Source organism: Apium graveolens, chromosome 11, assembly GCF_009905375.1.
Source record: "Apium graveolens cultivar Ventura chromosome 11, ASM990537v1, whole genome shotgun sequence".
Taxonomy (NCBI): domain Eukaryota; kingdom Viridiplantae; phylum Streptophyta; class Magnoliopsida; order Apiales; family Apiaceae; genus Apium; species Apium graveolens.
In genome coordinates this window covers 140,363,458-140,379,819 of record NC_133657.1, presented here as the reverse complement: position 1 = coordinate 140,379,819, position 16,362 = coordinate 140,363,458, and the positions used below count along the sequence as shown (strand labels likewise).

General features: G+C 32.7%; 2 protein-coding genes across 2 annotated transcripts; one reads left to right on the top strand and one right to left on the bottom strand.

The window, feature by feature from the left end:
* Positions 1–582: 582 nt before the first annotated feature.
* LOC141698472 (putative WRKY transcription factor 21) lies at positions 583–3,823 on the top strand. Its single transcript, XM_074503178.1, has 4 exons — positions 583–845; positions 1,567–2,328; positions 2,411–2,536; positions 3,568–3,823. Exons 1-4 carry the CDS (start codon positions 829–831, stop codon positions 3,710–3,712), a joined length of 1,050 nt encoding a protein of 349 aa, XP_074359279.1. The 5' UTR covers positions 583–828; the 3' UTR covers positions 3,713–3,823.
* A 3,037-nt stretch (positions 3,824–6,860) lies between these two features.
* Positions 6,861–15,828, bottom strand: LOC141695950 (calmodulin calcium-dependent NAD kinase-like). Its single transcript, XM_074500151.1, has 11 exons — positions 15,182–15,828; positions 14,938–14,995; positions 14,425–14,875; positions 10,940–11,122; positions 10,600–10,823; positions 10,435–10,496; positions 9,966–10,187; positions 9,702–9,828; positions 8,216–8,532; positions 7,621–7,765; positions 6,861–7,097 (listed from the first exon to the last, which is right to left on the bottom strand). Exons 1-11 carry the CDS (start codon positions 15,826–15,828, stop codon positions 6,861–6,863), a joined length of 2,673 nt encoding a protein of 890 aa, XP_074356252.1.
* Positions 15,829–16,362: the final 534 nt, after the last annotated feature.

Below are 16,362 nucleotides of genomic sequence, written 5' to 3'. Positions count from 1 at the left end.
ACAATTTTTTTTTTCTAAATAAAATTTGAATATTTTTTTTTATTCAGAAAAATAAAATTGTAAAAAAAAATTGTAGAACTATACTTTATATGCACCTTAAAATGCGTGTCGGACACTCGCTAAAAATGTAAACAATTGAAAGGGACGGAGGGAGTAGTTATTACTACTTTTTCGGGATACATAAGATATTCCCTCTATCCTAAAATACAATTTTTTTTTAATTTTTTACACGTTTTTTAAGATAAATAAAAAGTGTAGCTTTTAAAAATTATTTTTGAAATTTTATTTTTTCTAAATAAAAGAATATATATATTAAATTTTAGTTAAAAAAAGAAATTTAAGAAAATAGTCCGGGGAGTTATAATTTTTATACATACTAAAACACGCATAAAATGTTAAAAGGATTTATATATTGGAGCGAGAAGGACGATTTTAAATGCAATCCATTTTTTTAAATCTCTAATTTTTATTATTTGGGTCCCCATTTCAAAATTCATGGGCCCACACATTGAAAATTGTGTCAGTGACAGTCAGTTTCTCCTCTGAACTCCTCTCTGCAGCACCCTGTTTCATATAGTAATCTCTAATGCTATGTATTCATTCTCTGTTTTGTCTTTTGCTATTTAAATATATTTTATTCATTTTTTAATAATAATGATAATAATTCATTCTTATCTGTACAATCCCCACTTTGTGTTCTATGTTCAATATTCTAAATAGATTTTGTAATTTTTATGTGATATAATATATATATATTGTATCTATACAACAACAAAGTCTCTCTTTTATCCCTCTTCAGATTGAACAACCTACGACTTCACTGCACTCATGGCTCTTCAAAACAGGTGTGTTTTTTCTTATAATTTTCTTGATCAAGATTCTTTCATGTCGTTTTAGTTTATTTTAATGATCCCCTGTTGTATGTTTTTTTTGTTCTTGTTATATGTTTTTTTCTTTGTTTTCTTGATTTTGTTAGTAAGTTTATGTGCGATTGTAATTAAAGTGCGTTCTTTGCAAGTTTTATATGTCAAGGTTGGATTTTTATTATTTGGTTTTATGTTTTTTTCTTGGTTGTCTTTGATTTTTATTAATGAGTTTATGTGGGATTGTGATAAAATTGTGTTCTTTGCAAGTTTTATATGCCAAGATTGGATTTTTATTATTTGGTTTTATAGTTTTTTTTACTTGGTTGTCTTGATTCTTTTGAGTTTGTGTGGGATTGTGATAAAGGTGTGTTCTTTGCAAGTTTTATATGTCAAGATTTGATTTTTATGATTTGGGTTTATGTTTTACTTGTTTATATGTGCTAATTATCTCTAGAACAGTAGATTTTAAAGAGGGGTTTTGCTCAGGGCATGTTGAGGATTGTTTTTTGGGGGGAGAATGATTTTTTTAATTTTTTGTGGGGGACTAAATGTTTTTATGAAATTTTAATGGTAAAAAACGACATTTTTTGTGAGGCACATATCCTTGTGCTCTGTCCTAGATTCACACGGGTTTTGATTGTTGTTTGTGGTTTGCTTTGGTTTAGTCACTTTTGTTTTTTTCTTTCGATTGTCACTCAAGGTTGCCGTATATGGAAATTGAAGAGGCTAGCAAAAGTGGAATTCAGGGTAGCCATAGAGTTCTGGATATCATTTCAAAGCCTAAGGATCAGATTGAGTATGGAAACTTAGCTGTGGAAACTGGGGAGAGTGTGTCTAAGTTCAAGAAAGTTGTGTCTATGCTTGATGCTGATTTGGGGCATGCAAGGGTGAGAAAGGCCAAAAACCTTCAAATCCCTATTCCCCGAAACTTATATTTAGATAACCCTATTGTTGGAATTGATTCTCAACCGAAGGCACTCCAGCTTCCTCCAACTAATTCTCGTGAGATTTCAGTTCCTGGTATGGTTTTAAATGCTGCTAATAATTTTAATTTTGGAAAGTTTCCAGTGGAATCAAGTTCAAATGTGAAGGCCCCAACTCAGCTTGTCCAGCAAATTCCACAACCGGCACACACTTGGTTACAGCTACACCCACTCCAGCACAAAATTCCGCTTCAGCAGCACATGTTAAAACAGCAAACTGAAAGCATGTTCAGGAAGAGCAATAGCACCAGTTGCATCAACCTGAATTTTGATAGATCTAACTGCACACCCTCCAATTCTATATCATCTACCAGGTCCTTTATGTCTTCATTGAACGGAAGTGGGAGTGTGAATAATTTGGCTGGAAATGCATTTCGTGTAGTTGGTGAAACTCGTTCTCTCGATCAGGGCTTGTATCAACACAAACGGAGGTGCCCTGCAAGACAAGATGGTGGTAGATGTCACTGCTCAGAGAAGAGGTTTGAGCTAGCATATACCTGATTTCGTTCTGTTTTTTATAAGCTCTCAGTATGTAATTGATCCCCTTCTTTTTTATTACAGGAAGCATAAAATAAGGAGAGCGGTTAAAGTACCTGCTACCGGCACTAGGCTTGCAGACATCCCTATTGATGAGTATTCATGGAGGAAGTACGGGCAAAAGCCAGTCAAGGGTACTCCTTATCCTAGGTACATTCTTTTGCAAAATCATCATAATTCTGCATGGACATATGATTTAGAATTAGGTATTTTTCTGGTTAAAATGTTATATATGTCTTTAATGTAATGTTCTATCATAACATTAAACATTGTCTAACATTGGTTTTAGAGGAAATTCAATGGTCATTAGTATTCTTATATTCTGGTACCAGAGACTCCTAGTCTAATAAGCTTTTGTGGTATATTAATGCCCTATTACCATTTACCTGTTCTAATGTATTATGTATATATAATTCAAACTATCTGATCTTTGTCCAATTTACTACAACTTGTAAAACAAGAAAACATATCAGCATGCAGTTTTCTACTAAGGGGGCACATTTCTTTCTACTTGCTCTGTTATGCATCAGGATGACACACATTAATGACCACAATTTGTATATTCAGTTGAAATTATGTTGTTATAGTTTGAGCTAAGGCAGTAAAGCCTTAGATTGTGTTCATTTGGATGGAATGGAATGAGGAGAGAATGGAATGAAATTTGTACAATTTTTTGGGAAAATTAGACGAAGTGTTTGTAATTTTCATTTTTCCCTCATTCCTTTTCAAATATTAAACTAAACTTTAAACCCATGTGTTTTGGAGGGAATGATTCATTCTTCTTCCTCATCATTTTCCATACAATCTTCATCATAGAAAATTTTTACTCACTCATTTTCATTCACTATGCTCTCATATATACTCTTTTTCTTCATATATTTTGTTTGTAATTTTCATTCCATTCCTTCCTCATTCCATTCTCCCCAAGAACACACCCTTAGAAAGGGAAACTGAAACACATCATAGTTTAATGCTGCTTTTGGTTGTAAAGTCTTTCTTACCCTTAGTGCTAGGTCGTAACAGTAAAATACTAATTGGGCATTTTTACTTGTGCTACCTATAAATCCTTGGTCCCTTCTTGATAATCGTTGAAGTGTGTATGCACTCTTATTACTAAATTTGACAATGTACCTATGTTTCGAGCAACAATTTTTTGAAAAATCTTTATGTGGCATGTGCAGAGCTTACTATAAATGTACCAGCATGAGAGGCTGCCCTGCAAGGAAAAAAGTAGAGAGGTGCTTGGAAGAGCCTTTGATGCTTACTGTTACTTATGAAAATGAGCATAACCACCCAAGAATGTCTGTCCAGTATCCATCCACATGAAAAACTCGATACATGGCTCATACAAGTGATGTTACTTTATATGGGAGAATATGGTGTAACAAAAGGTTTCAAAAAGTTTCTTTAAAATTATCGAAAATGTTGTGGATCATAGTGAGATGACAAGGGCAAAGGAAGAACTTTATCAAGAATTGGCGTTCATTTTGGTAAGAACTATTTTAATCCAAAATGAAAGACAGCCTTTTTTACTTTTTGCTGGTTTTAACCTTTCAGATTAAAGATTTTTGTTATTGTGGCATCAATATTAAGCTTGACTAGGCTCTGTCACCTTTGAAGCTCAATAATTTGGTTCTTTCTGTTTTGAGATTGTGTTAAAATTCATTACCATATGTGTGCAGGTTCTAGTTCATAAAATATTTAGTATACATCATATGGATCTGGTTCAAATAAATACCATATAAGATGAGAAGCAGTAAGATCCACTAAGATTCAACACGTTGTTTGAACCATACATGTTCTATACTCTGAATTTAGAACTGCGAACTCTAGACGTATCATTGCTACCAAATAAACTGTTATGTTCGGTGCATTGAACCTAAACCTAGTGGTCTTTACTGGTTTTCATTTGATCGAAACCTAAATAATCATACTATAATTGTTTTATAATCCTTTAACACCAAAATTTGATACTATGTTAGCTTTGCTCCTAGTGATATGGACTTTCTCGTTGAGTTAGCAGAATCATGATTTGTTTTTTTATTACTGATTTTATCAACCTACTACCTATAGACATACAAGGCTGTGCTTCTTCTTTACACATTATGTGTGTTTATAGTGTGTCCCAGATCATTTTAAGGAGGGAGTTTATCTTTTCTTTCCTTAGATTATGCATTGACTCATAGAATGTCAGTGCTAGGTAAATGTTTGAACAATTATATGAACGGAATGATGATTGCAAAGAAATTAATTAAGATCAAGTAAGATTTGTCAGACATGGGGCATAAGAGGAGGGTGTGGATATAGGGCATTAAGTTTGATCCAGGTTCGAATTTGACTCTGTTGAAGAGTTGAGATCAAAATTAAGAAAGGCATATTTGAAATTTATTATGCCCAACAGAATAACAAACTTAAAAATAAGTACACATAAATATTTAAATTAACTCAAATTCGACTCTAAGACTTGAACTCAAATTTTAACTTTTGTTACTTTAGTAAGTTAGGCCCTGCTTGTTAAGAAAAAACTGGACACTGTAGTAAAATCTCGAACTCAACTCGAATCAGATCACTATGTTAATATACAATATAACATCGATAAATTAACAATCTCGGAAGTTTCAAGGATAGCCTAGTGGTAAAGGTTCACCTCCACCGACTTCACTCTCCTTCACTCCAGTCTCCATGGCTTCATATACTCAATCTCCCATTCCCTTATCTTCAAAAAGACTAGGTAAACTACCCAAAAAAGTAGTGCCCTCAACCAAATAAGTATTCATGCCCGACTTTGGCTTATATATAAATTAATAATTACTAAATTTTTAAGATAATATGTTTCTGTTTTATATATATAGGACGCCATAGATATTTTATTTAATAATTTAATTACTAGTATGAGATCTCTACATAAAACATTACGCTGCAACTGAGTCTTTAGAAATATCCACAAATTATTTGAGCACCCTTACCATGATGGATGACTCATCACGTCGAAGTGAAGAGGATGATAGCCAAAGGAATACCAGTCATTGCAATGACTTAATCGCCATTGCAATGACTGTTATGCCTTAATCGTCATTGAGTCATCAATGATACCCAATCAATATCTCAGTCGTTGAGTTAAAATCTTGATCATGTGCTCTGAAGTTAATTGTTGTGTTTGAATTTGATTGGGGATTTCATTTCTTCCTAATTGAGAAATTTTTCCCATTTATGGAGGGAAATCTTGTTCCTTTAGTTTGTGGCATTATGGTGTTGTGTCTGAGTTGAATTTGAAACTTTTAAGCATTAAAATTTTGCCGCATTTCATGAGGCCTTGGTTTAAAATAGTTGGAGCTATAATCTGGCTTGAGACTTGTACTTAAATTGGATATTTATTAAAGTAAAACTGTACACTAAAAGTATAAACTTACTACTGGAGCCAGATTGGACTATAATAACTGTAGTTAAATACTTTGATTAATTTTAACTTTGAGCAGAGTCGTTTTAATGGTTGAATGATACTTGTCAAAACTTATTAGTCTTTTGCATTTGCTAATTATATATACGTTTCTGGTTACTCATTATATTGAATAGAGAAAATTTGGAAACAAAAAAATTTAGAAGCCACAAAAACAGTGTTGGAAATTTAATTGATATACTCGTCAACGCGTCGAAATCAATTTAAATAAATTAAGCCGTAAATTATTCTGTAAATGTGATATACATTTACATATAAATGGCTTGATGATTTACATGTAAATGGCTTGATATACATTCATTTCTTTTGAATTTATGACGTGATGTTCTGCATCCACTGGATGTACAAGTACATTACTTGATTAACAATAACATCTATTAACATACATTGAGTGACATGTAATTATTTCGTAGAATATATTCTTGTTCATTTTTCCTAGAATAGAAAGTATATTTTGTTTATATTTTCCTCTAAGTGAAGGTTTGATGCAGACAATAGTCCGCACCTGATCAAGCCCGCATTAACTCAGAGTTTTTCGTCATCTGGTTAGTACGTATAGCTCCTTTGCATCATCATCATGCAAGCTTGTGGTTAATATGTTATGTATACCTTTATCGGAAGATGAAAGGAATGTTCTCTGAAAATTCGGCAAACTAAATTTGGAATTTTCATTACAGTGCTGCACAACTTAAGCACAATACAATTTTGTAGGTCATTTTTCTTGTTCTGTTTTCCGAATTTTATGCTTCATACTTGTTGCTGTAAATTAATTAGTGCCGATGTTAAGTCTTCATTCCGTGCACGTTTGTGTGTGTTAAGCTCTTCTTTTCTTTTTTTTGCGTGATTTGTTAATATATATAACTGTGTAATGTATTTTGCAGCCCTAACCAATATTCGGGCTCCGCCAGAATTTATAATTCTAAGAATATTTCGATACAATTTTTTGGAAGAAAAATAATAACTCCGGTCAGACAGTGTCAAATAAAGTATATGTTCGTGAAAAAAAGATAGAGTCTTTTAATCTTTCATGCTTTCAACTTTCTGGATTGAAAACTTAAGCTCTTTCTGAATGAGCATTCTTGAAGGTGAGAGGACAATGTCCTTCCAAACAGCACCTTCCTTGAGAGCATGGCTGCCCTTATAGAGCTCAATTATGGAGTCTGCTGATTCGTTCAACGTTGCTATTGTTTTCAAACAATGTATCTCCTCTGGATCAACCAACAAATTTCTTTCTTTATCCTTCCATCCTATCAACTTCATATACATAATATACATTAGTATGGTATCTTTAGTAATTGAAAACTGTATATTTCTAGAAACCTCCTTTTTTTTCTCAAAGTTATGAACCATCGGTGGGGGGATTTACAAATGAATATCACATGTATATTGCATCTTCTACACAAACCACGTCTATTTAATGATATATAAGATAGGTATCTTTTCTTTTGGAAAGTAATAATGATTATTACTAAAAGATGGCACTTTCCAGCATAACCGATCTGTATTTGTACATTATTTTTTCGTCCTGAAGTTCTAAGAATACTAGATCTATAATTCTTTGGGTATGTGAGTAGGCTTCTATGTGTTCTAATTTAAAAAAAAACATCTGTTATTATTTTAGTGTGCAAGTGTATCTGTTCTAACTTTTGATTGATGGGGCATTTATGTATATATGTATTTATGTCTTAGCTGGCTTTTTAACTGATTCTGAATTTTTAACTACAGTAAAAGTTCAGTTAAGTCCAAGGAAAGTTGTTATCAGGAGGATCAGATATACCTTAGGTGGACCTTCCAAGGCATTGGTGCAGTATAATCTAGCAAAATCTACCAGGCCACAGTATGTTGTAAATGCATCTGCAAATCTTTTATGTGAGTTTAATTGTGATCTCACCCTCACAGCTCTTCTGCACATGATAGCTCTCCTGCAAATATGCAGAACGTTTTGTTACTAGAACTATAATCAGAAACACAAAGACCTAAGTAAAGGGTTTTTGTTTATTTTTGTTATGAGATTTTTGCATTTTGGTGCTCCCCTCTCCTCTTGAACTGATAACAAAGAACACAAAGAACGATAACAACTTCTCCCATAATGTTTGACAGTTTGAACTGATGCCTTGGCTTTAGCCTAGTGGGTTCCCCTCTCCTCTAGTAATATGAGGTTGGTATAATCAAGCCTTAGGTATAGGTTATAAATAGTTAAATTTCTCCCATTGAACGTCTCCACAAATAAATTTTAAACCATCTGGAGCTGTTTTATTTAAATTGTGTCTCAGTAATTTTCTGACAATCAGGCATTTGTTATCATTCATAAAACCAAAATTTAGCAAGGTTTTAATATTATAATAAGTAGAAAATACAGTTCTTTTACGTACCGTATGCCTCTAACAACAGCCATGTAAGCATCACAAACCACTCCAACTAGCTCTATCCTGTATGGTCTTCTCTTCTTAGTTCCATCTTGTTCTGGTTCTTCGTTACAACGTTCCCAGTAGCTTTCAGTTACTATGCCATCTTCAACTTTGTAACCAACTCCCATTCTATAACGGCGGCGATGAACATTCCTTGCCATTGTTATAGTTTGCACAACAAAGGGGACCCATGAGAGAGTTCCATCCATTATTACATCCCGCCCTTCATTGAGTGCTGTGACCAGGAGAGATGATGCAGCGTCCGTAGATGATTGGTGCACCTGCGTAAAAGTTGCTTATTTACTTTCAAGTTTCTATATAAACAATGTAAAACTAAAGTAGTTCTCTGAATATATCTAAAACTGAAATGTTATAGGCAATCGGCATAATTTGGAAGAAACTCAATTAAAGTTCTCTGATATTTTGAAATGACTAACAAAACCAAGTGGGTTTGCACCCTTTCAAAGTTGTTTGTTCAAAATTTGTTGGAGAATATGAAATTCTTCCTGCCTCGCCACTCTGAAATTTAAGGAGGCAGCACTTAAGCAGCAAGTACCGAAGAATGTGAAATTCATAGCATGTCTGTTAAAAAAAGCTTTAAACATATATATATTTGTGCATTTGTTTAGGTACGTAGTTCTTTACCTCTTACAGATGTTCTTTTGTTGTTGTTTAACTTGCATTTTTCTTTTAGCTACCAAGTGTTTGATTGGTGCATGAACATTGGAAGTGGACAAAAGTCTGCATGAATTTGAATTTATTGGTTCAGATATCATTTTTCAAGTTCTAAATCTTTTGCAATCAAAGAGTAAAAGCATAAGTCATTTCTGACAAGTATGGTAGCTTCATTCTTGATGGTAAATTGGTAATAGTACTTTCTTGTGGCCATTAGGACATATATAGTATTTTTTAATTACAAATGTAAGCTGAAATTGTATAAAAAACACGAGCACTTCGTATAACATTGTGCTTTTTCTTCAATATAATTTCTGATGAATGCTGGGGCTTTCATTGTGTCATGCCCTTACGCCAGAATGTTAATGTCCTATCCATCATCCCTTTAAGCGAGTAGTAAATAATTTGACATTCTTGCATGCTGTTTTATTCTTTTTATTATTATTATTATTTGTAGATATATGTGGCTTTACTCTACATATATCTGTAAAGGCCATAATGCTGAGATCACTAAAATGGAAACAATTGCAATTTGTGTTCGACAGGTATTACCCATAGCCAGGGAGAAGAGACTAGCTTGCTCTTGGCATTTAAAGTTGTTGGTAGCTTGTACACCAATGTGATATGACAGGTAAGTATCGAAATCAAAATTTCCAGTAAGAGTAACATATCTAGGGAATTATGGAATTTGAGCTATCAGGAAGGCCTAAACCCTGGTATCCAAATGTATTGCACTTATTGTTTCAGGGATGGAGATTAATGAAACAGCACATACCAGTTCAGCTGTTTGAAGCATATCATGGTGGCCCCTAGAGCTAAGTGCTCTATATATAACATCAGATTCTTTGAACGCGTCTGCCTCTATTACAACGGCATTCCCTGCTGCTCCTGCCCAGAATGGTCTGAATACATTCAGAAAAATATAGACATTATTAACAGTTCAGCTCAGGTGTGATCCTCTACAACTCATCAAAATCATATATCTAACAATTAAGCTTATTATATAATAGTAATTTCGTCTTCTGAGTAGCATTTTTACTCTTTTAGAATTTCCTTCAGCACAGTACTCTTCCCTGCTCCCATTCCACCACCCATGAAGAGAAGGACAGGACTTCTATCTTTATGTGCCATTGGAACCATTACATCTGTGCATTGTGAATCGTCTGGAGATGCAAGTCCAATTGCTTTCATTTCCTCCACCAATGTGGTAAATACTCTTGCCACTTTCAAATTCTTTGTGACTCTCTCAAATCTTTGTTCCCTATTTCAGTCAAAAATTATAATAAGATTACTTGTAATTGAAATAATAATCATAAGATTTCTTGGTATTTATATTTATTAATGGGAATTCACTTGCTAAGGTTACTTTGTGTAACTTGTTTTTACAGTTCTATGTTTGGTCTGTTCTTGTTTCAATGTTTTCTGTATGTCTTTTGTTTGTGTAGTATCTTCAGTACTAGCCAACCACATGGCAATCTGTGATTACGAGAACAGGAAGAAAATTGCACCTAGTTGCTGCCATAACGATGTGCTTAAGTTTTTTCTTGGGCTCCGAATCAGAACCCAACACCTACATGTGGGATAATCACAATATGAGCATGCCTCCATTTTATGAGCAATTAAATGGAGACGATATTTATATAGAAACAATAGTATATATAGATATTCATTACCTGACTGATCATAGTGTGAGCATGCCTCCAGTGGAAAGCAAAGTAACTAAGGATGCATCTTTCAAATTCCTCAACAAGCTTTACAAATAACGAATCGACTTCCAATTCTTCAGCAAAGAATGCATAAATATTCTCCTCGACCCCTTCAGTTTTTTTCAAATATTCAGAAGCTAACTTGCACAGATGTGGACATTCCCTTTTATCTGCAAACCCCAGTTGCCTAGCTGCGAATGCATGCATGAGAGATTGTAAGTACACATGCACATTATCATTTATCAAACATGCACATTTTTCCGTCAATAGGAAAAAAGGATCGGCTTATACAAGTTACAATTATTACCGACATAATGGGAGAACCTTTCAAGTTTTGCAGGTTGCCCTGTGTCTGCAACTCTTATCAAAGGGACAATCCTTGAATCCCTGATCTTTTTAAGACGAAGATGCATTGCTGCTGCGATGATCAAGCCGAGTGAAGAGGCTAATATGATCTGCATGTAGGTTGCTTGATTGGTCGTATCGGATCCTAAAACAATCATCAAGATGTAATGTGTGTTTTCACGTTTGCATTGAAATTTTTTGTGTAAACAAGAATACAAATCAAAGTGTATATATACAAAATGATGGAATTAATTACCTTGCTCCATATCTTCGATTAATGGAGGAGAAGAAAATTTACATTGATTATTTGATTTACTGCATTTCCTTGTTAATCGTTATGATTATTCTGAGCCTTCCGGTTATTGTGTAGGGAGAAATTGCATAACTATTCAAAATAACATTAACTCAGGGAATGACACATTTTAATATTTTATATATTTAATGTTAAATCTACATAATGTCTCTTTCAACTTCAAATCAGGGATGTACTGACGAACCGCTCAACCGCATTAACTGCTCGCATCGTTCTCAGCCGAATAGTATTTTGCATAGTATTTTGCAGTTAATCGCGAAACGCGAATTGGTTGTGGATGAAAATTTTAATAATTACCTATTTGTGATTTGGATGTGACTTTAAATTTCTAAAAATCGCGAATTGCAACCGCAACCGCAAACCGTTAAATATATATATAATAAACTATATATTATATATGATATAAACTAATAAATAAACACATTTATTTTATTTAAATTTTTATTATTCAATATTATAAGATTAATAGATTAACACTCATTTTATTATGACTTATAACTATTACTTGACTCAAGGTTCAAACTTATTAGTCTAGTACTTTACTGTTCGAATAGTTAAGAACACCGGAGTTTGAATTATTCCAATAATTTATCTTAATTAATACTTAATAGCGTGAGACTTTGTCCTTTTAAAAACAAATCTGAATGTTAACTTTATCTAAAGTTACTCGAACTTAAATATATTAATGTTTTGATTATTTTATTCTTAATATTGTATATTAAGCAGTGAAACCGCAAATTGAACTACAATAACCGCAATGCGATTGCAGATGTAAATTTTTTAAAATCGCTCTTCATAATTTGTTTCGGTTTTTATCCGAAAATCAATCTGAACTGCATATACCCTATTTTAAACCATAAGTGAAATCACAATGTTTGCATTTTTATAATTTTTCAACATAAAAGGACAAAATTATAATTTGTCGGCCATTAAAATGACTCAATTTTCCTCGGTCCTCTTTTAATATATAGAAGGAATTTTAAAATTTTATAATAAAACTACAAAAATTAAATAAACAAGCGGTACGTAATTAATATAAACCAATGTTTTATTTACTCAAAAATTAAAAAAATTAAAAAAATTTGATAAAAAGAGAGGACGTGGGTTATCTAATAAGAATTTTAAAATAACTTGAGAAGTTATGTAGTATAATGGTAGTGATATAAAATATTTGAGTAGGGGTTTCGGTTTCAATTCACACAACAACATACCTATTTTTAACAAAATTATGCGAGGGTGACATTTTTATAATTTTCCAACAGAAAAGGGCAAACTTGTAATTTGACAGCCATTAGAACGGCTTAATTTGCTCCTAATTCTCTTTTAATATATAGAAGGAGATGACATGTCATTTTAGCGAGTTCATATTATGAGAAAAATTAATAAAAAACAGATAGAACGAACATACCGTAATCGGCCTGTACATTTGTTGTCATAAAATTTAATATATTTAATCAATGTTCATCTATTATAAACTATTTATTTGCGCTTTTCAATATTTGTTTGTTAAATTTTTGTAGAAATTTTTGTTGTTATTGTTAGCCGGTAAAAAATTTAAAATTTTCAGGTTATTAGTTATTAATACCTTAAATAAAAATCACACAATATGTTATTAGATAATATTTGCCAAATATATGAGGCATCAGATACTATTCGGTTAGTACGAGAAATTATATAATAATGCTCAAATTCGGTTTAAATCTGATTTATAATACCCGAGACTACATTATATCCGAATCAAATTATATTAAATTCAAATATAGACATTACGAATAAAAATGATCTCATTTTTGAGTATGAATTTGTTCGGTTTCAGCCCAATTTACACCCATATCAATAATATGATTAATTTAAATAAAGTACATAAAATAATGTTCTAATAATTAAAAATATGACCCCAAGGGTTGGCTCAGCTGGTTAAAGAGGGAATAACTATCTTCTTGGTCACATGTTCGAATGTCAGGGGAGGATAATTTATAATTATGCCTCCTGAGCCAGAACTTGAATGCAGTTTAATTTGGTTCACGTGGTTTGCAGGTTATTACATGAGCTTGTAGGGTTTACCCAATACACACGCACCCGAAGGGTAGCAGCTGCGGGTTATCTACGATAAAAAAATTTAAAAATATATTTTTCATTATTTAATCAAAAATAATTTAAGGGTAATAAAATTTATAAAAGATGATTGAATTTATAATTATATAATAAGAATGTTAAAATCAAAAATGGAATTACATAAAAATATAATGAACATTTTATTTGCTAAAAGTTAAAATAATATATGAATTAGGACCGAAAGAGAGCATGTGCTTTATTTAATAAGAATGTTAAAATCAAAAATGGAATTATATAAAAATATAATCAACATTTTATTTGCTAAAAGTTAAAATAATATAAAAAATTAGGACTGAAAGAGAGAATGTGCTTTATTTAATAAGAATGTTAAAATAAACTAAAAGATCTTTGTAGCATACTGGTTATAATATGATTTTCTTGTAGTATGCTAGGTGTTTGATTCTTAGCATCCACTTAATTTTCTTATTTTAGCACAATTATATTAGAATGTCATTTTTGTAAATTTTTGGTATATAAGGGTAAATTGGTAACTTTACGTCTATTTTATTGGCTCAATTTTTTGTATAAAAAAGGACTATAATAACTAAATTAAAAAAATACATCAATAAAAAATATAAATTAGTATTTTATTTACTCAAAAAAAATTATAAAAAGAGAATTTGATAAAAAGTGAGATATAGTTAATCTAATAAGAATTTTAAAATGAACTCAAACTGTTATGTAGCACATATGGTAATGATATAAAAATTGATAAATAGAAGGTAAGAGATTCGATTCCTTGTTGAAACAATTATTCTATTTATTTTTAACTAAAAATGTGTAAAAATGTCATTTTTATAAATTTATATATATATTTTTTTTTGACGAAGAATGAGAAACTTTATTAACTCAAATCGGCTTCAATACATTGTTTCACCTCAATAGGGACAGACCCCCTATTAAAACTACGATCAGAATAAAATAGATATGAGAAGCCCTAGCAAGCGTATGGGCATCCATATTAGCAGACCGTTTAATAAAATACAACTCCAAGTTGTTTGACTGAATAAAATACTTACGACATTCCATAATAATCCCTCCAAAACTCGATCTCATGAGAGCTTTACTTCGAATTGCCTGTATAACAACCAAGCAGTCCGATTCTATAACCACCTTCAACTCTCCCCATCTCATGGTCCAACTGAGCGCCTCCTTGATCGCCATCGCCTCTGCAAACTCTGGTCTAACATTGCCTTGAAATAGTTTCGATTTTGCTTCAAGCAAAGCTCCTGTACAGTCCCTTGCAATTAAACTAATCCCATACGCATTCTGCTCGTCAAAATTAGCTGCATCAACTGTAATCTTAACTGTGTTCAGTTGAGGTTTCACCCAAATATCAGCTCCATCTCCATCCGCCATAGGCTGAAGGCGAGCCTTTGTAGACCTTCCTTGGGCAGCTGTCCATTGTGTAAGAAATTCCTTTGCTGTTGCAACTACATTATTGACTAACGATGCTTTATTATTCCACACCTTTTCGTTACGAGCTCACCAAATCGCCCAGCAAACTGTAACTACCAGAGCTCGATCTTTACCAACCCTCCTCCGTAATTCTCCTTCCAGCCATTATGAGAAACTTTGTTCATGAGCAACCTGAATTTGAATATTTATAACCCACCAACATTGTCTAGCAAACTGACACCCAACTAATGCATGGAAGCTGAACTCAACCTCATTTCTACAGACTGGACATTAGGTTGATACTGAAACATGTCTTTGCTGCAAGAGTGTTAATACAGGTAAACAATTAGCTAGAGCACCCCACACTAGATTTAATACCTTTGGGGGCGCTTGAATTCACCACAACAGTTTCCAAATGCTATCTGAATTCGCCAAGGCTGGCCTACTATGCTGATTCCCTTCCCTGCCCCTACTCGCCACCTAACCCCTTTCAAAACCACATCCCTTGCCGCCAGAATACTTCTCCATATAAAACTTGGGCTTCCCCCTAATTTTGAGTTCAGAAAATCAGCATGCCCATAATACCGTGCTTTGTACAACCTCGACACCAAGCTGTCTGGATTTGTCAATAGTCTCCAACATTGTTTTCCAAGCATGGCCAGATTAAAATCCCTAAAGTTTCTGAACCCCAAGCCACCTGCATCCTTATGAACTGTTAAGCGATCCCAACACATCCAAGTAATTTTCGAATCTTGGCTTGTACTCCACCAGAACTTTGACAAACTTCTCTCTATGTCTTTTGAGATCTCCAAAGGCAGCAAAAACACATTCATTGCAAACGTCGGTAAAGCCTGAACCACTGATCTTATCAAAGTTACTTTCCCTGACTTCGACACCCCTTTACCATCCCAACTACTAATCTTCGATCTTACTCTCTCTTTAAGATAGCCAAGAAGTACAGACTTATTTCTCCCCAATAAATTAGGCAACCCAAGATACTTGCTATAGGCATCAGCTTCCCCCATTTGCAATACTCGACAAACCTCCCCTTTATTGTACTGGATCACGTTCGAACTAAAGAAAACTGAATGTCATTTTTGTAAATTTTTGGTATATAAGGGAAAATTGGTAACTTTACGTCTATGTTATTGGCTCAATTTTTTGTATAGAAGAATACTATAATAACTAAATTAAAAAACGGAGTGACATCAATATATAATATAAATCAGTATTTTATTCACTCAAAAATTAAATTTATAAAAAGAGAATTTGATAAAAAAGAGAGAATATAGCTTATGTAATAAGAATTTTAAAATGAACTCAAACTGTTATGTAGCATATATGGCAATGATATAAAATTGATAAATATAAGGCAAGAGGTTCGATTCCTAGTTTATACACTAATTTTATTTATTTTTAACTAAAATTGTGTAAGGACGTCATTTTTATAAATTTATATTAGAATGTCATTTTTGTAAATTTTTGGTATATAAGGGTAAATTGGTAACTTTACGTCTATTTTATTGACTCAATTTTTTGTATAGAAGAAGACTATAATA

Bases quoted from the DNA above. Each gene is read 5' to 3' on its own strand.
- LOC141695950 (XM_074500151.1), bottom strand. From the start codon at position 15,828: ATGGGGGAAGCTGATGCCTATAGCAAGTATCTTGGGTTGCCTAATTTA. The intron at 10,497-10,599 runs GTAATGAATATC...TCCCACATGTAG, and splicing joins CTCACACTATGATCAGTCAG to GTGTTGGGTTCTGATTCGGA. The intron at 7,098-7,620 runs GTATATCTGATC...ATGTATATGAAG, and splicing joins CCTTGGAAGGTCCACCTAAG to TTGATAGGATGGAAGGATAA.
- LOC141698472 (XM_074503178.1), top strand. The intron at 2,329-2,410 runs GTTTGAGCTAGC...TTTTTATTACAG, and splicing joins TGTCACTGCTCAGAGAAGAG to GAAGCATAAAATAAGGAGAG. The intron at 2,537-3,567 runs GTACATTCTTTT...TGGCATGTGCAG, and splicing joins AAGGGTACTCCTTATCCTAG to AGCTTACTATAAATGTACCA.